This window comes from Chelon labrosus, assembly GCF_963514085.1.
Source record: "Chelon labrosus genome assembly, chromosome: 22".
Lineage (NCBI taxonomy): Eukaryota > Metazoa > Chordata > Actinopteri > Mugiliformes > Mugilidae > Chelon > Chelon labrosus.
The window spans coordinates 16,285,165-16,310,987 of record NC_140355.1 but is presented as its reverse complement, the minus strand read 5'-3'; the positions used below and the strand labels follow the sequence as shown (position 1 = coordinate 16,310,987).

General features: G+C 42.7%; 3 protein-coding genes across 6 annotated transcripts; 2 read left to right on the top strand and 1 right to left on the bottom strand.

The window, feature by feature from the left end:
- Positions 1–3,118: 3,118 nt before the first annotated feature.
- nup54 (nucleoporin 54) lies at positions 3,119–10,348 on the top strand. Of its 3 annotated transcripts, XM_084572761.1 has the most exons (15): positions 3,120–3,173; positions 3,677–3,796; positions 4,608–4,691; positions 4,845–5,009; positions 5,386–5,472; positions 5,744–5,902; positions 6,320–6,546; positions 6,636–6,823; positions 6,908–7,104; positions 7,205–7,259; positions 7,630–7,723; positions 8,333–8,440; positions 8,732–8,851; positions 8,988–9,098; positions 9,750–10,348. In XM_084572761.1, exons 1-15 carry the CDS (start codon positions 3,131–3,133, stop codon positions 9,876–9,878), a joined length of 1,887 nt encoding a protein of 628 aa, XP_084428887.1. In that variant the 5' UTR covers positions 3,120–3,130; the 3' UTR covers positions 9,879–10,348. The 3 variants fall into 3 exon arrangements, with proteins under 3 accessions (XP_084428886.1, XP_084428887.1, XP_084428885.1); XM_084572759.1 differs by lacking the exon at positions 4,845–5,009; XM_084572760.1 differs by lacking the exons at positions 3,677–3,796; positions 4,845–5,009 and having other exon boundaries at positions 3,119–3,173.
- A 910-nt stretch (positions 10,349–11,258) lies between these two features.
- ppef2b (protein phosphatase with EF-hand domain 2b) lies at positions 11,259–16,995 on the bottom strand. The gene is given in 18 exon segments (XM_084571820.1): positions 11,259–11,533; positions 11,642–11,729; positions 11,830–11,993; positions 12,413–12,519; positions 12,604–12,770; positions 12,774–13,013; positions 13,097–13,447; positions 13,541–13,690; positions 14,147–14,183; positions 14,284–14,450; positions 14,525–14,571; positions 14,675–14,789; positions 14,887–15,062; positions 15,241–15,295; positions 16,400–16,527; positions 16,746–16,763; positions 16,861–16,888; positions 16,892–16,995. Coding segments are annotated over 18 exon segments (2,250 nt in total). The 5' UTR covers positions 16,913–16,995; the 3' UTR covers positions 11,259–11,342.
- Positions 16,996–19,983: 2,988 nt separating this feature from the next.
- gsdf (gonadal somatic cell derived factor) lies at positions 19,984–23,490 on the top strand. 2 transcript variants are annotated; one of them, XM_084572208.1, is made up of 6 exons: positions 19,984–20,115; positions 20,222–20,426; positions 20,793–20,923; positions 21,049–21,126; positions 21,214–21,344; positions 21,999–23,490. In XM_084572208.1, the coding sequence occupies exons 1-6, from the start codon at positions 19,989–19,991 to the stop codon at positions 22,146–22,148; spliced, it is 822 nt and encodes a 273-aa protein (XP_084428334.1). In that variant the 5' UTR covers positions 19,984–19,988; the 3' UTR covers positions 22,149–23,490. The 2 variants fall into 2 exon arrangements, with proteins under 2 accessions (XP_084428334.1, XP_084428335.1); XM_084572209.1 differs by having other exon boundaries at positions 20,002–20,426.
- The last annotated feature ends 2,333 nt before the right edge of the window (positions 23,491–25,823 follow it).

Sequence of the window (25,823 nt, the reverse complement as noted above, 5' to 3'; positions counted from 1 at the left end):
AAAAAACACTTCTTACTGCTCACCAGTTGCTGATAATGTCACATTATTGACAGCTGGCTGCGGTGTTCTAGCGACTACAGACGGAGAGTGCACTTTGTAGTGTTTCTAAAACAAACACACCCTTCAAATCTGACACGCGAGATCCATCACTTCGTCATATGTTTTGGCTGGACTGGATTCCTGTGTTGATGTGAACTTTTGGGTTATTTAGCGAGCAGGGAGATGAAATCCCACAGTTTGTTTGTTTTTTTGTTTTCATCATTCGTCACTCTCAGGGGGCCTTTCCTTAGAAGCAGGGAGAGAGAAGGAGAAGTCTTTTTGAAGACGTTTTATTCAGTATTACTATGTCTCATTTGTCCTAAATGTAAAGTTACAAAACATTTCCATGGCTCATTCTTATTATTATTATTTTTTCTTTTCATGCACTGTATTTAGAGGGATACCTGTGCACATCATGTTTGTATATACAGTATACATACACACATTCCTCTCAGTGTATGACGGGGATGGATACCAGACAAACCGCTGTATATTTTGGATACTTTAATTTTTGTAAAGTAAGACTTCCATAGTTTCTTTTTTTTTTGTAAATGTTAACGTAGAAATGTTTTAATGAAGATCATCTCAAGTTAGAGCATCACAAATATATTTTAATGAGCAACACTTTTCTCATCTACACCGCCGGATAGGGCGGTTTTTTTTGTTTTGTTTTGTTCTGTGCTTGAAAACCGTGATTCATACAGTGCTGAATTCATGTGCCTACAGTATTTGTGCCTTGAATAACCGCTTCTACTAACTGACACCGCCATATCATTATGCCAAGTGTCTTAGACGCTGTGCCTTAAAAGGATAAATGTTACTGGATTTCTTGCCGTATGAACACACCTACTCTCAAGTGCATATTTGTTTTTCTCCCAACTATCAAACAGAAATTGAGGGTTTGTATTGTTTTTGTACTGCTAGCGGAGTCATGTTAAAATGCACTGTGAAAATGCTCTGCTTGAACGGCGGGTTGTCGTGCGGGGGCTTCCTCACTAGATGCTCGTGGCGAGAATGCTGTGTTTCAGGTGCCATACATAAAATGTTCTGCTGAATTATTCAATTTAAACTGTGATGAGTTATTTCTCGCCAGATCATTTCAAGCACTGTGATAATCTGCAATGAATATAGCAGACGATAGTGGAGAGATTCTTTCCTCCTTCATTTGATTTTACTATTTGATGCTTACTTTAATCCAGTTCTGCACAATAAGCCTATGAAATGTAGTAATAAATTCTATGAGAGAAATGGTGAATGCGTAGATTTAATTTCTGATGAAGACGAAATACAGTATTACACAAAAGAGCATAAGTTATTTTGCCACGCTGACAAAAACCAAAAGTGAAGCACACATGGACAGTACACTGGGCTACGCTGTGCCATACTTTGACTACAGGTTGTTTCTGAAATGATTGTTTCTGCTAAAACCACATATTCTTCTAATTGTCAGCCTGTTTTGAAATGTTGAGTGTTGATACTTTTGCTGTTGCTCTGTACACAAAAATAAAAAGTAGTTTCAGTACATTTGTCTTCCTTTCTGATTTTTTTTATTATGTGGATTTAGAATAGAATAGAACGTCTTTATTGTCATTGTACAGGTACAACGAAATTAAAGTGACCTGAGGTCCCCCTTAGGTGCCATAGAAGTATTGGAAAATAAATAAATAAATTTTAAAAAAAAGTAAAGGAAATGTAAAAAACTAGAATAAAAAAATATGTACAAATCTATAAACACTAACATAACAACCCCATTTACACATAATAAAAAGTCGCTGTTATTGCACATCACATGAAATTATTGCACTTCTTTATGAGAAATGATTGCACATTTGCACATGCTAAGTTATTACAAGTTGCACAAATGAAATTATTGCACAGATGTATTAATATAATAATAATACATTTAATTTATAAGCGCCTTTCAAGACACACAAGGACACTTTACAAAACACTAGGACACAAAACAAGACAGAATAGAAAAAAATAAAATAAAAAATGGAACAGTGCAGTCACGGGGAATAAGCTTTCTGGAACAGGTGGGTTTTGAGTCTGGATTTGAAGAGAGGGAAAGAGTCGATGTTTCGGATGTCCGGTGTGAGCGAGTTCCAGAGTTGGGGAGCAGAGCAGCTGAAGGCTCTGCTCCCCATGGTACTGAGGCGGGCTGAGGGCACAGAGAGGTGGATAGAGGAGGAGGATCTGAGGGAGCGGGAGGGGGTGACAATGTGGAGGAGATCCGAGAGATAAGGAGGGGCGAGGTTATGTATGGCCTTGAAGGTGTGGAGAAGAATCTTGAAGTCAATCCTGAATTTGACTGGGAGCCAGTGGAGATGCTGCAGTACGGGGGTAATGTGGTGAAACGAAGGGGTTTTGGTGACCATTTGAAGCTTATGGAGGGATTTGTGGGGGAGGCCGAAGAGGAGAGAGTTACAGTAGTCAAGGCCGGAGGTGACAAGGCTGTGAACAAGGATGGAAGTGGTGTGGGGGCTGAGAGAGGGGCGGAGACAATTTATATTGCGTAGGTGGAAATATGCAGACCGGGTAACGTTATTGATGTGAGACTGAAATGATAGTGAGCTGTCGAGGATGACACCCAGACTCTTAACCTGGGGGGAGGGGGAGACTAAGGAACTGTCGATTGTGAGGGAATTGCACATTTTGGGGATTATTGTATGAATTATTGCACAAGATTTACAAGGTTTTCAACAAGTGTATTTATTTCTGAGCATCAATTAACCAGCTCAAAATCCTATTGACCCCAACGGAGTTTGTAGTTTCCAGATTATACTAAATTAGCTCTATAAAATATGCCACAGTATTGAATATCAGAGATAGTTTGAAGCAAAACCCACAAATGGAATCTGATTTGTAATTTTCTTTTATGGCAGGCTTAAATATAAAATAATATGTTATTCAGTCTAACTCCACCACCATAACTGCGTTTGTGTTTTTGCCAGAGGATGTTTACATGTCTGCAAGTCCGACTCCCGCCGCTGTAGCGCTCTGTTCTGGACACCAGGGGGCGGTACTGCGCAGGCGTGTTTCTGCTGCTCTCAATACGCCGAAGAAGAAGACGGCGGTGACAGCAGTCAACATGGCGTTCAGTTTTGGCGGAGCCACGAGTAACCCAGCAGCAAGTATGGATATTTATGTTAATTATCTCTCTTTTTTAAAAATATTTAATAGTGTTGCAAATGTGCATTTTATATAGTGTCACAATTATGTCAATTCTGTGCTTGTACATGACTGATAAATATAAACGGTCAGCTGATGCTAACCCCTAACTGCCGTTACGTTGCTCTCCTGACGGTTTGGTCATCTACCGGCGGCTAACAATACATTTAATGTGAAGCCCTGTACAGCCTTCTATATTTATTACATGTGAGTAGTAAATTATAGATAGATTACAGCAATGTGGTCACTCGTCTTAGTGATAAAATAGGCTCAAGGGAAGCAGAGTTCAGTTCATAGTTAGCTACGTACGATGCACCTCGTTAGCTAGCTGGCTAGTTTATAGTCCCCCACAAACTAGTGTGTGTCCTCGAGAGCTAACGTTACTTCTGAATTTATTTTCAAATTCAGCTGTAACTTTACTGCCATGATACCCAACTCTTACCGCGTGATCTGTGTTCTTGTGAAGGCACGTCCGGGTTTTCTTTCGGTACATTCGGTGCTAAGACCACAGCGGCGCCGGCATTTGGCTTCGGCACCGCGGCGGCCACCACCACCGCCGCCGCCGCCGCCTCATCCGGATTCGGCAGTAAGTCCGAAGCTCCGATCCTCAACGACCGGAGCTCCTCTCCTTTACTCACATTACAGCAGCTTGTCGTTGAAGAGACTTGTCTATTTTAGTAAAGTTGGCCCTTGCCTGGGACTGTCCGAGCCACCAGAGTGTGTTGACCTTTACTGTTAACCAGACTTGTGTTTTCAATATCAACTGCAAATGGTGAACCCCGCAGCCTTCATGAAGCCAAGGTTTAGTGCAGGACACTTATATTAAAATAATTATCTAGCTGCATGTTATGGTAAAGAGCAGCTGATTTCTAAAATGGGAGTCATCTAGGGGCTCCTCTCACTCAGTGGTAAGACTGTCCTAAATGAGAATAACTTCTTTTTATGAAGTATTTGTCTCTCGTTGTTTGGTTATTACCATCTGTCTTTGGGTTTTCTTTAAAGCTATTCTATGTGGTGTATATATCTGGAAGGATACTCACATGTTGAGTTGTCGATGAACTATATACACAAAAAAACAAAGTCAACTCGGCTTACACTTGACTTTAAATGTTTATTTTGAACGTTTGTGCACACTACAGACCACGAGCACCCCGCAAGAGTCTACCCATCAACGTCTACCCTTGTCAGAGATGTCAGATCCATCCACTTGCCTATTTTTCCTCCTTCAAACACAACGTCGAGGACAAAATATTGCCTGTCATGATAGCCAGATAATCCTCTCCTGTCAGTGGTCCTAATGTTACGGCTAATCAGTATATTGTTTACCTTTTCTAGGTGTTTTGTCTTTTTCTACCTAACTCCTAACAGCCTGTTTGGTTTGTGCTCTGTCTTCGTAGCTCTTACAGCCCCTGGTTTCGGGGCAACCACCACCACTGCAGCTGCACCAGCCACAGGATTTAGTTTCGGCTCCACCAACACTGGTAAGACACATGTTTTGTGTGTTGTCGCTTTAGAATGGCCTCTTTTAAGGCATTCAAAGACTGTCTGTTATAATTTAAAACAAAAAAACATTAGGTCATTTAACTCCTCCATGTCATTCTCTCTTTCTCGCTGCCTGCCTGCTTTGGCTGCAGGATTTGGGGGGCTAGGAGCTGGAAACACCACGGCTGGTGGGTTTAGTTTTGGGGGGTTTGGTTTAAATGCCAACCCGCCAGCAGTCAGCTTTAATGTGGGGTGCTTTGGTACAGCAACCACCACTGGCACTGTTTTCAATTTTGGCAATAGCCTGGCTAGCACAGGTAGATGACCTTTGTGATTCAGTTCTGCTTTTGTGTCTGTAAAACACACATTTTCACCCATTTCTTCCCCCTCATCAATGTGGTGCAGTGATTTGTTTCATCCCACCTGGTCTCAGCACTGCTGTGTCCATTTGCATGAAGAGACAAAATGTTGAATTACGCACTCATCTCATTTGATTGCTGTGGAAATTCAGTGCATTTTCACCTCTATGCAAGACAGGTGCTAAATGGAAGTAATTATGTTTTATAATCATAAAAGTCATGATTTTGCTCTTTTGGATGTCAACTATTCATTGAATGCATTCTTTCATTCACTCACTTCTTTTTGCGTCACCTTTGTCTTATCACATTCGTCATAATTCGCTTTGTTTCTCAGGCGCGTTCGGCGGTTTTGGGACAACAACAACGACTGCTGCGGCGCCAGGGTCCACGTTTAGCTTTGCTGCCCCCTCCAACGCCGCAGGTCAGTAACAGAGCTGCCTTCAGATTCATAATCTATCAGTTCTTTTTCTGAAGTCGCCACCGTAACTTCTGCAATTAATCTTACAATACAATATTAAAGATACTGTTTAAGAAACACTTTAAAATGTCCTCAGAGTTGTGCTGTAACACTGCCTCATACTGCCACAAGATGTCTCACTCACTCTACCATACATCCTTCCTCAGTGCTGCGACTGGTATACGGTAGCTTTAATGTACTTCAGATTTTTTCTTGTCAATTGTTCTTGTTTCAGGAAGCCTGTTTAGTAACACGCAGAACAAAGGGTTTGGGTTCTCTTCTGGGCTCGGCGCTGGGACCACCGCTGGGACTTCAGGGTTTGGAACTGGATTAGGAACAACTGGCCTGGGTGGGTTTGGAGGCTTCAATATCCAACCGACCCAGCAGCAGCAAGGTGAGATCTTGCATCTCCAACATTATATTATGTTGTATATAAAGATTAAGCAGCTACAGCAGAACATTAAAGCTGACATCTGTCATCAAAAACACACAAGTGATCACATTTATTGTGGTTGAATCAGCCCGTACTGGACGCATTCCACTTTAAACGGGCCCAGTCATATAATATAACTGTTAGTGACATTAGCGGTTTCACATGTCCGTCACACAATATCTGTGTCCAGTGATGTTTTCAGGAGTGTTAAATGTTTATATCGCCTTAAATTATTTCTTAAATGGTACAGAGAACATCTTGAAACCCAAACAAATTAGCCTGGAAGTAGCCTAAGATATGGTTACAGTGCGTCGAACCAAATAACATACATTTCTCACACAGTCTGACCTGCGATCTCGACTCTCCTTCCCTGAATAGGAGGCTTGTTTGGACAGCAGGCTCAGCAGCAGGGCCAGGCTCAGCCCACCCAGCTTTACCAGCAGGTCACCGCTCTGTCAGCTCCCACCTTGCTGGGAGATGAGCGTGACTCCATCCTCGCCAAATGGAACCAGCTACAGGCGTATTGGGGCACAGGGAAGGGCTACTACAGCAACAACAACCCGCCTGTGGACTTCACCCAGGAGAACCCGTTCTGCAGGTTCAAGGTAATCCTGGATATTTCAGCAGATTTGAATACTTGATTGATTTGACTTTGAATGTTATACAGTAGTCACCTGTGTCTTGTGGTTTTCAGGCGGTAGGCTACAGCTGCGTCCCAGTGAGTAAAGATGAGGACGGTTTGGTGGTTTTGGTTTTCAATAAAAAGGAAGCTGATGTGCGAGCTCAGCAGCAACATGTGGTGGAGTCCCTTCACAAGGTCCTGGGAAGCAACCAGACACTCACTGTCAATGTGGACGGTGTCAAGGCCCTGCCGAATGACCAGTGAGTTTCTGTAATAACATCTAAAACACACTAATCCCTCCCAGAACAGGCTGTGTGAAGTAAATCTTGGGTTATCTCATTCAGGACAGAGGTGATCGTTTACGTGGTGGAGCGTTCTCCTAATGGAACATCCAAGAGGATCCCAGCTTCTACTCTCTTCGGCTACCTGGAGCAGCCAAACGTTAAGGTCCAGCTCTCGCAGATTGGTGTGGCCATGTCGGTCACTCGCACAGAGCTGTCCCCAGCACAGCTCAAACAGCTGCTGCAAAATGCTCCTGCAGGTAAATGCTTGATCGTGTTGCCCTCTTTCTTTCTTCAAGCTGTCAGAATGTGACTTGGTTGTTTTTAAACAGCTGCTAAAATGTTGTCTCCCCTCGCCAGGAGTGGATCCCATCATTTGGGAGCAGGCTAAGGTCGACAACCCTGACCCAGAGAAGTAAGTTAAGAGGACGTGTTGAAGACTTTCAGCAAAGGCTTCTGCATTAATGATCTATGAAGTGGGAGAGTAGTTGCTGATGGTTTTATTCCCTCAGATTTAAAATGCCATATAAGAGCAGTATGCATTTGATGCTTGGCCTTGACTGAAATAATGGCGACTTAACCAGATCCCAGAGTTTATCCAGTACCCCGAGCCATAATTCACAACATGTTCAACTTCACACAGACATTTCTTGGTCTGTTTCTTGGTCATAGTTTTTTTTTTTTTCTTCTTCTTCTTCTTTTTCTTTACATTTAACAAACCTACAGTTAAAACTGCTGCTCAACTTTCTGTACAAAGACTCATTTCTTTCCTGTTTTGTCTCCAGATTAATCCCAGTGCCCATGGTGGGTTTTAAGGAGCTGCTCCGTAGGCTGCAGATCCAGGAGCAGATGACTAAACAGCACCAGACCAGAGTGGATGTGAGTGAATACAGTTGCTGTTTCTAGTTTTAAATCTCTAAATGGGACTGGATTTTAACATCCTCTTATTACCGAATCAGATTTTGTGGTATCAAGGACAACACACAGATCTCCAATTGATGCTAGCTGCTGGTTGATTCCGGCTGGAAAATTACATTACAAATACGGCTATGAGTGGTAGTGTCAGAATTTAGAAGGGCTTTTATTTACTTTTTCTTGAACTGATATAGGGTGAGTGAGGTTTCTTGACCTGCGGAGTATAAAACTTTTTGGGACGCTTGCTTAGCCAGGTGAGCTATCGGGGCATCCCTAGAGGGTTTTTTAAAAAACGACTTTGGCTTGTTTATGTTAAAGTCAGAGGTGAACCCATTTAGTTGGCTTAGATGCGAGGATATTTAAAACTCACCACTTCTCTTATATAGGCTGAATATATTTAAAACTAGACTATAGGAACTTTGAACAGTTGTCAGGTACAACCACACCCTGCGTCCTTTCTTATGTCTTTAAATAAGACAAGAATGTACATCGTGTCCAAGGAGTAAAGAAAGGAGAATGACTAGACGCGTTAACAGCCTGCTTCCTTCTTGTTTTCCACCCGTGGACTTTCAGATTATCTCCAGTGACATCAGCGAACTGCAGAAGAACCAGGCGACCACAGTGGCCAAGATTGCCCAGTACAAGAGGAAGCTGATGGATCTCTCTCACAGAGTACTCCAGGTATGTGCCTCTCCTTTCAAAATCCCGTTTTAGACATTGTTATTAGTCTTTAACAATAATACCTGACTCAAAGCTTCCACTGGCGACGCAGCAATGCTGTATTTTCCAACCAGGATTTAACTTAGTTCGGTGAAATGCACTTAGGGTTCTAGTGAAGTAAACTGTGGCACTACTGCACCATCTGTTATTTAATCCCATTTGAATGAATGCCCTGGCAGTGTCGGCAGATTTCCCTTATTTGTCATTGATTCTTCTATATTTATCCCTCCCCCTCCTCTGTTTTCCTGGAAGGTCTTGATCAAACAAGAGATCCAGAGGAAAAGCGGCTACGCTATCCAAGTGGATGAGGAGCATCTCAGGGTGCAGCTGGACACCATTCAGTCAGAACTCAATGCCCCCACACAGTTCAAGGCAAGTGTGTCGAGTACACGCTGAATACAGTGATTTCTTTGTGTGTATTTATCAGCTGTTACGAGATTAAACTTCTGTTTAATACAGAGATTTTATTGTATGTTTTACGGGATCCGTGCCACCTTCGTTCTTCCAGGGTCGCTTGAATGAATTAATGTCCCAAATCCGGATGCAGAATCACTTCGGAGCCGTGAGATCAGAAGAGCGCTACAGTGTTGATGCAGACCTTCTCAGAGAAATCAAACAGGTGAGAGTCACAATATCCTGTCAAACAAGGTTACACTGGAGGATGTGGCAGCTGCAGTTTATCACTGTTTCTTTGTGGTTTTGGAGTTGAGGGTAGATCAGGATCTCATACAGATTCAGGTCCTGCCACTGGTTTATCCAGAGTCATTTTAATAGACTCTTTGCAAGCTTTACACGGCAGAGCGGTCTGTTGGGACACCATTTCCATATCAGTGAAGTAACTTGACTTTATCTTGCCTTTAGTTTGTATCATTTTGTTGGCTTATGCAGCTGCAGGTGCATTTACTCCAGCTTGTTGTTGACAGCCAGAGGAAGCAGAGGGACCACTAATCTGAATTTTAGGCATTTTTCGCATTGTTCAAATACCCGAATGAATCTGTGTATCCATGCATGTTGCAAACGATGTGTAACATGGTGATAACATTAGTTTCTGCACAGAGCACAATATTGGAAAAACTTCTCCTAAATATTGGCTGAGATAAGAGGGATTTCCAAAGTTGAGAAAGATGTTTTTACTGTCCTGTCCTAAAAGTTGGATCAAATCTGTGTCATTCTGAGAATCTGAAACACATCCCCAGATATTTGAATCATTTGAATATTTGGCTCTAATGATCGTGACACTGTTTTTTTTTTTATCTCTAAATCTTTTCAGCACTTGAAACAGCAGCAGGATGGTCTAAGTCATTTGATCAGCGTCATTAAGGACGACTTGGAGGACATCAAACTCATAGAGCACGGCCTGAGCGACAGCGGACACATGAGAGGAGGCATCCTGAGCTGAGTCCGCCCCACCAAACACGGTGTCATTCCTCAAGACAGTGGCATGCCGCTCAGCCAGACCCCAGACCAGACAACACCTCCTTTTTATCACGGCATTTGAATAATCTTCTGTTCCTGTTAGCTTTGATCACAGCCCGTCTTTTGGAACATGCTTAAAATGTACTTAAAAACATCAGTTTGGGGTTCTGTGTACTTTCTTTATCAACGTTTGGCAGGTCTATCGTTTGCCTCACTATCTATGCCAGCGGAAACAGTGACTGGTTAATCTGTGCTTTCTCAACTGATACACACAGCTCAATGGAAAGACTCCACGTTGTCTAATAATAGCTGGCTTCCCATATGTCAAATCAGATTATGGACTATGAGCTGGCATGTAAACAAGTCGTGGGATTGAGTGATGGAAAGCTTTGTAAATACATCTTTGTAGATCTTTTTTTATGCTGTTAGGACTTTAATAAATGTCATTTAAATTCAAAACACCTCTCTTTATATCTCATCCTTTACATTATACTCTAAACAATAGTTTTACGTTCATGTTTGTGTGAACAGTGTTCATGTGTGTGTATGTTTTTGCTCTGAACATGTTGCATACATTCATTCACAGTTATTTTGGGTCTAAAATTAGACATCCTCTGTTTAGCTCTTCAGACTGGCCCTTTCCAACATGATCATCATCAAAGTAGAGCTTGAGTTGATGGGATTTATGTCCTGGATTCACATCCCCGTGAGGATGAAAGACTGATTGGCAGTTGAATTAATAGCTGCCTTCGAACAGATTATATCCCCTCATGCAGTAGGGTCACACAAATCATATATGTACTTCCATATGCACTGATCAGGCATAACATTATGACCACCTTCCTAATATTGTGTAGGTCTCCCTTGTGCCTCCAAAACAGTTGTGACTCATCAGAGAATGGACATTTTTCCGAGTTGTTCCTAAACCGGCTGCATCCTGCTGGGGATGGCTGCTGCCATCAAGGAGTGTCATTGCTACAGGGTGGGGGTGCCTGGTCTGGTCTAGGTGGGAGCATCAGTAACATCCACGTGAATAAATGCGTCTTGCTCAAGGGCATTTCAACCATAGATGTTGAAGGAAAAGTGCTAATCAGTCATTTCACCCACAGACATTTGCTTCCATTCAGCTCAGGGATTCAAAGCAAAGATCCCAAACTCGTTCTCTAACCACTTTTCCACATCTCATATAAGGAAAAGACAACATTAAATGTGCGTGATGTTTTTATTCACTGAACAGGTGATCGTTAAGTTACACTCAGTTTTAAAAATACAAAAGTATGGAAGGTAAAAAAAGAGCCGTAAACCTAAGAGGTAGAAAACGTCTATGTTTCCTCTGAGTAAGTTGAACCTACCCAGGTCATATGATCAAGGACTAGGCGGACATGTCTACTCAAGACGGTGCTTGGTATTTTCATAGTGCAGAAGATCATCTAGAATAGTGCAGTTATCATGTGTCTGAGTGCGCGGAGAGGTCCACCAGGCGGAAAGCCTCCATGAACTCGTTGATGTCGATGCTGCCGTCCTTGTTGAAGTCGATGCTCTGCGCCAGGTCGGCGATGGCGTCGTCGCTGATCTCCATCTTGAGGTGAGAGCTCAGGAGCTTCCAGGTCTGACGAAACTCCTCGAAGGAGATCAAACCTGGATATCGACACTGGGGTCAAGTGGCGGTCATGTTTAAAGTGGAAAACCAACGAGACGACTAGAGCGAAGGATCAGGCGCAGCAGGGAGGAGGAGAGGGATCTGACCTGAGTGGTCTGTGTCGATGATTCGGAAGATGGTCTCCAGGTTGGAGTGGTTTTTGTACATAGTCTCCAGGATACTTGTGTCTGTGACCTGTCAGGAAAGAAGCCACACAGGTATATAAAATAACAATAAATCTTAAACAGCTGTCTGAGAAGGAGGGGAAGTAGATCAGAAAGAAATAGAAGAATACCTCTAGCTTGGGCTCAGTGATGGAGAGCTCCCGTATCCACTGCTGGTAGTCCACCATGCCGTGCGCGGTGCTGCTCACGAGCTGAGAACGAAGCACCCTCCAAGGCAGACCCAGCTTCAGTACGCTCTCTGTGGCACTGGCCCAGTTTCTTAGAGAGATCATCCCTGAGACAGACACGGGAAAGATAAGGGTGAAATACTGTATTCATGTTCTGATACAGAGCAGTTATATCCCGAAAACCAGGGACACTGGACTCGTAGAGTTTCCAGAAAACGTTTCATCCGAGTAGCTTCTTCAGCTTTAAGAGACTAGTGGGGAGTTGGGGTTTGAATAAGAACATCTGCGGGTGACAAGGGTCTGTTAACGACCACATACTTGGAGGAAACTGTTAGATCCTGATGTCTTTCTCCAATGAATAGTATCAGCCAGAGACTCATGTTTAAACCTCAACTTCCCAGCAGTATTTTAGAAACTCTACAAGTTCAGTTATCTTTGTTTCAGCTTCTTTTTGGATAGACTACGACCTGGGTGACTGGAAAACCTTCACAGACTTACAGAGCAGTTGTTTTCCTTCGCTGATTACCTGTGTTGTTGGGATCAAACTCCTGGAAGGCACTGATGAGATCTGACTTGTGTACAAACAGTTGCTCCCTGAGAGCTCGCAGAGCAGATCTCTCTGTCCATCCGACACTGACAAATAAACAGAGATTGACATGCAAAGCCTTTCCTGGAAATGTAATTGGACACAGATCTGAATGATTTTAAAGTGTGTACCTTTGCCTCAGGGTGAGATCAATGCACGCCCTGCTGGCCTGATACTGAATAAAGTGAGGGACCAGATCAGAGCCCATTCTGATATAGGCTCCTCTGTTGCTGCCCACCTCGTAGTAGTTTGACGCTGAAAATATAGTCAGCACCTGCATGAAACGGAAGACATCTGGTTAATTTCTGTGAAGTGTCTCACAAATCTCCTTCTGAAGTGGTCCCCCTGTGCTCGCCTGGCGGTTGTGGCAGAACTCGTAGCCTTCCTGTTTGCACTCGTGCGAGCGGATGAGGAGCTGGAGGTTGTGTCTTCCCAGAACCTCCTCGGTGACATCAGGTCCCCAGTAGCAGCCGCCGCCTCGCACCTCGTTGGGAGTGCAGCCGTTTTGGGGCATGGGGTCGCTCCACAACAGGTCCACTATCTGAGGGGGTAAAGCAGTCATTGAAAAATATCTGACTTGAAATGGCAAGGCTCAGTATGTGCATTAGACAGGATTGCGCTTACTTGTTTCCACTCTTGTTCATTTGTTTCTGTAGCTTCTCCCGACTCTGGGTCCGAGTCAGAATCTGACTTGTTAATTTCTCCGTAGGACTGGTCAAACCCTGCCAGCCTGCGCCTCCTCTTCAGCTCGTCTTCCACTGACCAGCACTGCTGACTGCCGCCGATGGGCAGGTTGTGGAGCGAGCGGCGCGGGAGGTCGTACCTCTGAGCCGGGGCCGAGCCGTGGTGAGTCAGAGAATACACTCGACGCCGGCCTTCCTCCGGTCCACCGGCCTCTCCGTTCCTGCTGCTCAGAGTCTTGCTGCCGTTGGCTGCCTGATTTGTCATCTTAGGAGGCCTGAGCGCCGACACATACTGCACACATTCAAAGACATATTAGATACACACACGGATCCTACAAGAAGCCTGAATTACACTAATTTAACTGATGATGGAGGTCTCTCTTACTTTGTGTCTGTCCACTCTTTCTATCACATTAAGGTCTGTCGTGTCGGAGATCCCCCCGTGCACAATCAGCACCTTGTTATCGATCACCGTGGCCAGCGGCAGCCAGCTGAAGATCTTTTGGAGAAGTTTTAGGATCTTCTTGCCATGCACCTGCAGAACAAGTCAACAAGTTTACCATGGCGTACATATATTTAGATTAGTAGCTGTTTCCCTGGCTCTACATCTGGCCCCTGACAAATCTGGCATCCCACAACACTTATTAAGGGAAAGCTTAGCCTCCTGGGCCTCGAAAACGCACCTCTGGGTCTTCGACTTCCTCACAAAGACACCAAAGTCAGTTCAGATAGACCGCAAACACTCATCCACCACCACCCCGAGCACTGGAGACTCCCTATGAAGGCCCTACAGTCCACAATGCCCCCCCTGGCCCCTTCCTGTCTATGACAGATTTCACTAGCTTCGTCTTTGCCTGGGCCCCCCGAAACAAAGGTGGGTCTCATCAGCGACACCAACAAAATGTACAGCATTAAAATGCCACTGAGGCATTAATGTATCGATATATAATAGCTACAGGAGCTAGTACATTTCTTTTAATGCAAGACTTACCTTGTATTTTCCCAAAACTTCTTTATTGAAACCATATCTGCAGAAAACACATGATTAATCAGAGGCTGTGTAATTATACTGCGACTAAACTGGCAGAATGAGACATTAAACAGGAGTTTTTAGACGGAGAGTCTTGCCTCAAGTTGACAATGTGGTCCTCGTGGTTGCCTCTGTTCAGGTGGACGTCGTTGGGGTAGACCAGCAGGAACCCGAACAGGATGAGCAGAATCTCTAATGAGCTTTTGCCGCGATCCACGAAGTCTCCGTTGAAGACGTACGGTTTCTCAGACGACGGCAGTCCATTCTGGTTGAGGTCAAGGTGTTAATAAAAGTGAACGTGCCTGCCTGACGTGGTGAGGATGCGTGTGTTGTGAATACCTTGTAGAATATCAGCAGCAGGTCTTCAAGGTGCCCATGCAAGTCTCCTGGGAAAGAATAAGTGATGTATTTGTGACTGTTGTGTGCTGAGTGTTTTAAGGGACATTAATTGTTCTAAGAGAGAGAAATCTGCTGTCTGCTGTTGCGTACCACATATTGTAATCTCCTTGGTGTGGCAGACGGAGACGTGATTGATGTTTGGAAGAATTCTTAGAAGTCTCCACGTCTCTCCAAGAATCTGCAGAACATACCGAGCGTGAAGCTGCTACCGGGGGAAAAAACACCTGTGAATTAGCTGAGAGCTGAAGAAAAAGGCAAACAACATCTGCCCTTTAGTGTCCTCCATGTGCAGGAGTACTTACTTGTTTGTGCTTAAAAGCCTCCACCAGCTTCGACACCCCACAGAAGGTCATGGGGAAGGTCAGATGGGGCCCGGCGTAGCTGTCGGGGACCTCGATGTTCTTGTAGCAGAAATATCTTTCCCATTCGGCATCACGGCAGATTTCGTTCTCACGAAAGATGTGAGATATTAGGTTTCCTTCATCGGAGGCGGAGAGGGGAAGAAAGGGAAGTGGATCAGAGCAGTAAGGGAAAACCACTTTACGTTTCTCAGCAGGGAGCAGACTCAGTGAGCTCAGATTAGCTCACTATCGGTAATCTAATGAAACCTACAAGTCGGCGAGTTAAAGGGTTTGTGTTGAGAGTCAGTGTCTTACTTTCACTGCTGGCTGGGGTGAAGTGATCCATCAAGAAGCCAAAGAAATTGTACAGCTGCAGGAAGGAAAAGAGTTTAAATATTTTAGAATTAAGATGAAGAAAGAAGAAAACACGAATGAACGAGAATAAGAGTCTTTTGGCACGCTAATGGGAACGTGATCAATTTTTGCAGGTTATATTGGACACACTGTAATGGACTTTAAGGGTTGTGACATACCAAGGGTCATAACCCTAACCCTAACCCAAGCCGGTGGTCTGTGGGCCCATTTGACACAACAAGCAAGTTTCAGTAGAAGTTTCCTATTTAAACCTCAAACTTCCAACCAGTCCCCTAGAAATGAAGAAGCTACTCGGATGAGTGGTGAAACGTCTTCTCAAAAAACTCTACAAGGCCAGTTGCCTTTTTTAAACCTTTTTTTGGATATACCATGACCTGGACAACTGAGAACCTTCACAGACATATTTGACACTAACCCTAACTCTCGGACCCCTGTTCAGCATGTTGAACAAGTCAGTAAGAGAGATTTCTTTGGCGACGAAAGTAAAGAAAACGACTATATTCAATTGGCTTTTCTTGTTTTGTTTTTTTGTTTTTTTGTTTTTTATCTTGATTTCTGGTGGTTCTTAGGTGTGTCTGTAGCTTAAAGCCACAAATGCCTCAGTCTGTTTTGTGTGTGCTCTGCACACCAGTATGTATTAAATTATGTAAAGGTTGGGGTTGTTAGTGTCTACATTAAAGAAGTTTTCCTTGTCTTCTTCTAGCAATTTCTACAACTTTTTAAAATGACGAGCGTGCTAAAAGCAAAGTCAGGGGATCTCAACGTGCACCTTTAATATCTTTATGTTTTAATGTTGCGATCAAGAAGTCCAAAAACATCAGTGCAATAATAAGGACACATCCGGTGCCAGAGGGAATTATCATCTGCAGATCATCAGCGTCAAAATGTTGTGATGTTAAGACATTTCACGTTGAACCACAAATGTCAACTTCATGGTGGTGCAAGAGGAGAAGGCAGGGGACCAGGGGACCCTCTGGGGACCATAAACCTTTTCAAGCAGTTCTTCCAGCATTTTCATTCAATACAACACTGCAGTTCACCGTGTCATGGCTAAATAAATTCTAGAAGATTATCTAATGTTTATTCTGTTTGACTTCACCTTGATCTGATCTTGCTCTCCTGCATATTCAATCGACTGGAAGATGTTCCACGTGTACCTGCGCCTCATCTCCAACCGTGCGACGTACTGCCGGTACCAGCGCTGGATCAACAGAGCCGCTCTGATCGCTGAAGATCGGGAGGGGAAAACAGAGTAAGCGTCAAGGTCGTCTTCCACCAACAATACCTTCATTCACCGCGTCTGATCTAAATCGAAAGACTCACCGGTGGCAGCTTCACAGCGTGCATGAAAATGGGAGTTTTAAAAGTTAGCAAACACTAATTGAGAACTTTGTTGAAGATGAGCTTTAATGGTTAAATAATGTGGTGTAATAAAGTAAAATTACCTGGGACTGAGATGCTCACTGAAATGACAAAGACAAAAGACAGATGTTGTAGCATAGCAGTAAAAAAAAAAAGAACCGTTTCTTTTTCCTATAATAATTTTAGTCAAGGCCGCACCTCTGTCACATTTCTTCGGCTGTACTTCTCACTTTCCCATGCTGCATCCCATGACCCTCTGCTGTTTTTACTGTCAGAGACAAAGATACTTTCAAGTTGCGAGAGAAATCTGACCTTGTGTTCTGCAACCCTGCATAAAACATCCCAGTATACAAAATAACACATTTTACCACTTCACTTCACACATGATATTGCAAAGCTATAGATAGAGTGAGAGGCTGTAAGCGGAACAATCATTCACAGCCCGAGAAGAAGAAGAAAAAACTCTATCAGAGTAAACCTACCTGGTCACATCAACCTTTCTTTCAGCAACTCCCTTCACTCCTTCAACATTTGTGCTGTTTATCTCTCGGATGTTCCCATTTCCCAGGCACAGCAGCAGCAGCGGCAGTGGCAGCACGTTGGCTTTAGAGCCGAAAACGCTTTCTCAGCCATCACCTGAACACGAGAGCCAAGCGTCTCGGACGGGCTCCTGTGATCCCTTAATCAAAACAAGATGCAAAGTGGATTAGGATTAACCGTCACTACAGCTGGCATCTACGCTGAATAAACAGATGAAGGCTCTGATAAAGGGCAGCAAGTGTTTCGAAAGGAGGGCGTGTTGGTCTCAGCTCTGAGATCTGTGTCGCTATTGCGGCTCATACGACAGCGATTAACGCCAATACTGTATCTCTATTGATGATTCGGACTCATATTATCAGTAAATACAGATATACTGCGTTAATAAACTAACGTATAAGTGCATAATGAGGATAATTGTTTTATTTGAGGCCTCACTCTCTGTGTTCCTTTGTTTTTAGATGTTTTTGTCCTAGTGTAGTAATAAAGTAGTGAGCTATTGAATATTTTACATTACACCGATACCCTCAGCACATGATGGTGTTATCAGCTACAAGCTGTGGGAAAAAAAACACCTTTTCTTTTTTTTTTACTTTATGTTCTTTTCATTGATCACCTCACGACCCCTCAGAGTTTTCTTGTGACCCTTTGGAGGGGCCTGAACCTTAGGCTGGGAACCATTGCACTAAACTAAATACAGTCACTGTATATAAAGGAGAGAAACTAGGAGTAACATGCTGATGTGTTCACATTATTAATTCATGTGAATCAGCCACAGGAACTATTCTGTTCTGTGGTTACAACAGATACAGATATGCACTCACTTGCCAGTTCATTAGGTACACTTGTCCACACAGCAGTTCATTAGGTACACTTGTCCACACAGTCCTGCACTGAACAGCTGTTGATTCGACCGTGTTTTCATTCTGGAGGCTGTGGTTTGTACTACAATTAAACTGTACTGTGTTGCTCGGACACCTGTTTTTATTATTTTGAGAACCCCATTTTAGGCTAGGCTAAATAACAGAAACAGCACCGCCAAACCTGGTCATACAGTTGAATTGCCACCTTTCTTGCCATAAAAGGAGAATTAGCACATGACTTTTGTGTTAGATTGCAATCACTTTCACTAGTGTACCTAATGAAGTGGCAGTTTTTACATTTAGCTGCTTGTTGGCATGTTTTCAGAAATTTAATATAGTTTTTTTGTGTGTGTTTGGACGTTGTGTCAACATTTAAACATTAAAGTCTTTCCAAAAGTAACATCTGCTGCCAGGTTATTGGATTGCTCTACATTGTTGCAGCTACTTTAGTTTTTTAATAATTCTGAATACCATCTGCACCCATAATTTTATCACGCTGTTCTGTACCTTGACTCCGTGATAATGTTTTCCTGTATTATGTGATTTAATTTCTCACTGTTGGTGTTAATGTATCTTCCCTGCCTTGCTACATCACATGCCGCTATCTGTCCTGTTCCTCTTGAGATTAAAAGTAACACATTTAATAAAACTAATTTTGCGTGTTGACATTTACATCTAGGGATGTTCGCCTTGTTTGTAAGAGATCTAAAGCTGCAGTATCCTGGAGTAAACTCCTTTCTGTATTGAACACCATGCAAAGTCAAATTATCCAGTATCCCACAAAAAAATAAATAAATGTGTTTGTTCTTTTCATTGATCACCTCGCGAGCCCTCAGAGTTTTCATGTGACCCTTTACAGGGACCTGAACCTTAGGCTGGGAACCACTGCACTAAACTAAATACAGTCGCTGTATATAAAGGAGAGAAATTAGGAGTTTACTTGAATATTTACTGGAATTGTGGTATATTTTTGTGGTATATAAAAGTATATGTCACTGCTGTGCGCCTATTTATTAATATATACACTGACCAGCCATAACATTAAAACCACTGACAGGAGAAGTAAATAAAATTGACCATCTTGTGACAATACAATGTTCTGCTGGGAAACATTTAGACCTGGCATTCATGTGGATGTTACTTAGACATGTAGCACCCACCTAGACCAGACCAGGCACCCCCACCCCATAGCAATGACACTCCTTGATGACAGCAGCCATCCCCAGCAGGATGCAGCCTGACACAGACAACGACACAAAAACACTTTAGGAACAACTAAAAAAAAAACAAATTCACTAAATCTCAAACTGATCAAGTATCTGTTGGATGATCCACAGAGGCCCCTCCCTTCAACCCACAGGACCCAAAGGTCCCCCATTAACAACATTCTGTTGCCAGATACCACAGGACATCCTCAGAAGACCCATGTCCCTTCTCTGATGAGTCACAACTGTATTGGAGGCCCAAGGGAGACCTGCACAATATTAGGATGGTGGTCATAATGTTATGCAGGATCGGTGCCGGATTCTTGTGTTTCTGTGGTTCTGTTATTTAGCCTTGACCACTGACAATGTGGTTTTCAAAATATTAGAAATATCTGTTAGTACAACACAGACCAATATGATAGTACCACAAAATGAAAACACAGCTGAATCAACAGTTACAACACTGAAAAGCATAACCTTCATGAAGATTTAGTGCAAGACTGTCAGCCTTTTGTTTGTTTTCACTGGTGTACCCAAGGAATTGGCAAGTGAGTGTACATAAATACTGCATGCACGAGTCTGCAGGTCTCTAGTGCATCTTGATATTAAGCTGCAAACCTGCAAAATGAAAGCTCTGCAGGTCTTGTTCGAACTTGCTCAAAAATTCCTTTGGGTTTTCACAAGTGCCCAAATATACTCTAAATACGTATGTGGTAAGCCTATGTTCTTTATTCTCGCCTCCTTCCCACCTCTCATTCCTGAATGTTTTCCTCGACTCTTTCTTTCTTACCTCTGCTGGACCATCCTCCTTGTACTCTTTCACACAGACCAAGGGACAAGACAACATTGTAAGTATCTCAAGGCCAAGTTGGGGTACAAGAAGATAAAAAGCCAGGTTCCCAGGCCCGCGTGCAGCATTGCTTTCTTGTTACGCCTATCTCCTCCTCCAACCAGACGTACAGGACCAGCCGTTGATCGCCACCAGTCAGACTCAAACGTTGTTCATCTGCAGCTTGACTGTTCTTCTCTTCTCTACCACCATGTCTCTTGCGTTCATGATCATGACGATGCTTCTGGGCACTTCAATGGTGATCGCATTTGTTTTGCATCCATCCAGAGAAGAACCTGCAGCCTCCGCCAGTTTGATTTCCTACCACAGGTCAGTATCCGTATTTGTCCTGTTTGTAGTGTTTGAACATTTAAAAGCATCATCTTCCTTGATTTGTGGAAAGCTTGTCAGACCGTGTTGATGCATATGTAGTGAGGCCACGTGCTAGACTCTGACTGCGTGCAGAAATCAAACTCCTGACCAACAAAATCATCTGTAAAGTGCTTCCATAGTCAATTGAGAGTGTGGTGTTAATATGTAACAAACACATCTGTGTTGGGAAAAGCTGCAAATGTCTTTATTTTTTGTCATAATAATAGAATAAACACAGTAAACAAGATCGCTCATGCTGTTCCTGTAGATTTTCTATGTGTTTCTGTTAGTTATGTTGTATTTGAATGCAATGTATATGTTCAGGTCCATCAGTAAGGATCTCCTCAAGGCTCTCAACATGCAGACTGAGCCACAGCTACCTGCCGGTGGGCTGGACAGCGTCAGAGAGCAGTGGAAGAGAACCTACAGCGCCATTTTCCCCAGAGCCAGCCAACGTAAGTGGCATCTAAAATTCAACGTGAAGCAGCTCAGTGTTTTCCAGCGTGAATCTATTCCTCTGTGACAGTCCAGTCCAGTCCCAGTCAAAGTTTACAATGTCTTTTCTTGTTTCATATTCCAGCTGTCTCCGACTACTCCGAATCTCCTGATAGTGGAAACAAAACATGCTGTTTCATGGCCTCAGAGGTCTTCATGAAAGGTGCAGACACATGTCCATATGTTTATATGTACTCTATAAATAAAATGCATCTTTTTAAATGAAGTAATCTATATTTATATCTGCCAGATCTGGGCTGGGACAGCTGGGTGATCCATCCGTTGAGCCTAACCATCGGTCAGTGCGCTCTCTGCAACTCTGCTGTGAACACTGGGCAGTGTCCACCATCCCACTCCACCGGCCAGAATCCTAACTCGCAGGTATATTAAATATATTACTATTAACTGTCAGAAAAAATGCTGTTTAAAAATGCTTTAGTCTGTGTACTATGACTTTCCACCAGCATGCCTGAGTTTCAGAGCACAGTTTATCTTGGTGTGCTCTGTAGGTGAACAGCTGCCAGCAGATAAACTTGTTTTCTCCTTTTCGCTGCCAACATCAGCGTCCTTTGCCAAACACAAGCCTCGGCACTGCACTGGGGAATTAATATAGAAAAAAAAAAATACCTTTTTAGTATTTACAACTGTTGCCAAATGTGGAAGAGTTCAAAGTTTTTGAAAGTAGATGTCCAAAAATGACACAGTCGCGTAAACTGTGGATAGGTTGTGCAAGTTTATGCAAGTTTGTGCATAAACTTGCACACTTTTATTAATCTGTCAATACAAATCATGAGCACACCTTAAGATAAATCCTTTATTGATGCCGTAGTAGGGAAAAGTGCAGCGTTACAGCAGCAGAGGGGACCAGTGCAAAATGGCACAAAAATATATTTATCTACTGGCAGCACCTTATACAAACTACAGCTGCATCTTTTAAAATATAGCTTATCTAGTCTTTGTTTTGTGTGCAACCACAGATGCTTGCATTCTTATTGGGCAGTGTCTCACTCCTCCACTGTTTGTCTTCCTCCCCAGGACCAGGTGCCGTGCTGTCAGCCCACCTCCCAGGAAACGGTGCCCATCGTCTACATGGATGACTCCGGCTCCGTTGTCATCTCCTCCGTGCCACTGACCCGCAGCTGTGGCTTCGGACCTGCCAACATCCAGCCGCCCGATGAAGAGTAGGATGTTTCAGAGCCCTATGAGTATGTGCTTTGTGCTTGAAGACACCTAAAATAATCATCACATGCAGGCCAGACTTCTTGTACAAGCACGTGCGTTGCTTTTGTAGATTGTCTCCTTTATCTTAGATTCTTGCAGTGTGTGTTCAGCTCTTATCGTGGGAACCAAAGTCTCTACAGGCTCAGTTTTGCATTCCTTGTACTCTGCAGAAATAATACAAAAGCATAGAGTCGGTCATGCGAAACTGTCGATTTATGGTTTCAAAGTTCTTCCCGATGCAAAATCTACATTTATGTGTTGAGTTAACAGTCGAGCTCAGGTCAAATCCAAGAATTTTTCTTGCACTGACTAGGCTACTGGGGATAACTAAGTTCAGCTGACACTTGGGTAATAAACGCTCCCAGTTCATCTTTATATAGATCTCATGAGCGCTATTTATAAGAGCTAACTGTTACTGAGTGTTCCCTTCAAAAATGTGAAACTATTGAGAGCCAAATCCTGCCATACGCCAGTTGTCTCTTCTCTGGTGTGTGAAACGGTCATTTCCTTTTATGGAAAAGAATTTAATCTGAGTAGGCAAAGTGAAAAGACAAAACCAAAGCTTGGTATCACTTTCTCTTGGAACATCTGTGCTGTGATTTTCCATGGCATTCCAGCGGCCGCGCCACGCCAGGCCAAAGGACGATAAAATATTGTGTTCTACAAATGTTTAAGCCCAAACTAAAAATTAATCAATTCAGAATAAATCAACAGAAGTCACTGCACTTTTGCTGCTCTCACCTGTCAAGATAATACAAAACACAAATTAGTGTGTGCAAAATAGAATCCAAGAAATATCAAACGATTTAAAAAATATTACCCAAGGAAAAATGTGATTTAAAACTATAACTACACCAAAAAATCTTGCTTTATTATTTTAATTTCAAAACTGTGTTTCAGTCTCTGCTGTAATGTTTTTCTGTGTAATGTGTTGAATGCACGACATTTAGTTTGATTCGCATGATACGATCTGAATGCTTTAACATCCATTTAAAACAAAACAGTTCTTGTTTTTCATATATATATATATACAGTATATGCCGTGACAGTTCTCATTCGTGTTTTTCTTTATTTCCATTTTAGTTAGTCGTTCTGTTATATACTCTCATTTACCTTACAAATACCTCACCATTCACTTCTCACAAGTGTATTGCTTCTTATCACAGTATCATATAAGTTTGATTAATGCATGAAGTTGTTTTTGTGCTGATGACACTGCTTTCACATCATAATAACTTGTACCACGATTTATCACTCTCAAATATTTCAATAAAGATGATTGAAACCAATGTTTTGCTCCCAGTTCTTTTCTTAGAGCCTCTTTAAAAGCACATTATTTTTTAATAAAACCTTCCATGTGCCAGCTTCTCTGGAGGTTCCTCCTGCCAGGCAGTTACAAGTTCAGAGGGAGGGAAATATCAGATGAAGAAATGTTGGCACTGTACTCAAGGAAACCAGGCACTGGTGAGGGAAAGAGCAACATGCTGCGCACTTCTGAGCAGCCTTCATCGTTTTCAGTTGCTGTGCATGAATTCGCATTCTTTTGCATGAAATCAAATCTTTTCATTTCTGCAGTGGAATACTAACTTTATGATTCTCAATTTGTGATCTGGGAAGATTACAAATAGCTCAAAGTTGCAATCAGTTTTATTTTTTGCTGATACGGGACACAATGCCAGGGTATATCTCTGTGTGCGTGTCTTTCGGCATACTGTCCCATCTAATGCTGGCTGCTGGGGCAGTAGAGTGTTCAGAGAAAGAAATGCTGCTGAAGCCAATTCCCGAGACGGTGGCACAGCCATCGGACTGTTTAATGGAGTGCACTGGGATGATGTACGTCAAAAAACTGCAACTTCAGGACAATCGTAATATTCGACTTAAAGACTCCACAGAAGGTAAGGAGCTTCAAAGTGACATTGTGAACCTTTGGTTGAAGCTGTGTTCTAAAAATAATACCTAGACTAAATGATGAGATGTCAGACTGCCCTAGATCAGTGTTATGTTGCACACAGAATGATCTGTGCACAGGCCTTCATAAACTATTTTCTTTTCCCAGGAGACCTAGGGGAATACTGTTGGTCTACTGACCTCAAGTGCACCATTGGAGAGAGCTTCGAGCATGCCTACGTAGTGTTGCCTGTGGATCTATCTGCAGCTGGATATGAGCAGCTGGAAGTCAAAGCCACCGGCCCCGCTGCCACCTCACTGAACGTACATAACAGCCCCAGCACCGTCGCAGACAGCTGCGGCCTCCGTTACGATGCCACGCAGCACTTCAGCACACCGAACACGGGGTCGTCATTCTGCGTTCAGGTGGTCTCCCCGGAGGACGCCCTGGGGGACAAACATCTTAGATGTCCACCCTATCTGGTCACCTTCTGGCAGAGAAATCCAAATCAGTCCAGCCAACAGGGAGGCGGATAAACTGTTGGTGGAAGTACTCAGATCTTTTCACTAAGTAAAACTAATTTCACCATAAAAGCCCTGCGTTGAAATGTTGCTTAAGTCTGTAAATATAGACACTGAATGTAGAAAAACTGGCCCCTCTGGCTCTTATATATATACTATATCACTAGATTATTACTCACGCATTCATGTATAAGCAGCCTTTTATTCTTGTAGCTGGTTGAGGTGGAGCTCAGTTTACCAATTTTATATAAGGCTGCAACAAATAATGATCTTCATTATAGATGGATTACCAGGGAGAAAAGCTGATCACAGATATGCTATGTGACATATTTGCAATGCTTCATAGTCCAAATAGTCCTAATTCTCGCTTCAAAGGACTTGGAATGCTTTTTCTTCATTGTTATTTTTATTATCACCATGGATGAAATAGATATGTCTTACAAACTGTGAGCAGTTTAATTTAATAGACAAGATACTTCACATGTTCTCAGCGTGCTTTGTGTGTAAAGGTTTAAAATTCTAAAGGAACTCGAGACCGAAGCAAACACGTAAATGTAGTGAAGCAGATGTTAAAATAATAATAATAATAATAAAGATGCAGGCATGCATGCAGGCACCTGAATATGATGCAGGCAGAGAGGTTGATTTAATGTGCTTTTATAAAGATGTTACTTTACCTGTCGTTGGTCCTGATTGGATCATAATCATTGTTCGTAATTAAGATGTAAGAAAAGATCAGTTATTGTCGTTTATATACATTCCTCAAACTCATTCGGATTTATTCTGTATAGTTCTGTGCAAAGTGAGCAGGGCTGGAACTCATAACAGATATTTGTAATTCAAAACATAAATATCGTGAACATTGTGATGCATATCCTTTTTGTTAACATTTATTTCATCATTTTTAATGTGTTTATAATCTGCCTTTGGATTTTCTTTGTGTGACGCTGAAGCTTTCAGTCGTTTGGGCCTTTGACGAAATTTGACCACTTGCATGTGCCAATCCAGATTTGTTCAAAGACAAAGAGAGCTACAAGATATTATCTCTGCTGTGCTCAGTTTAGTCAAAGGCAACGGCAATAATGAAAAAACGTCACTGTTAAATGAAGAATGCTCTGATGTCGATGGTTGTAAGTGTTTGTGGTAATAGAAAAACTATTAAAGGTTTATTTTCTCATCTTTATTGTGCTCGTGTGTTTTGACTATTTTGGAAATGTTGAAAGATAATGT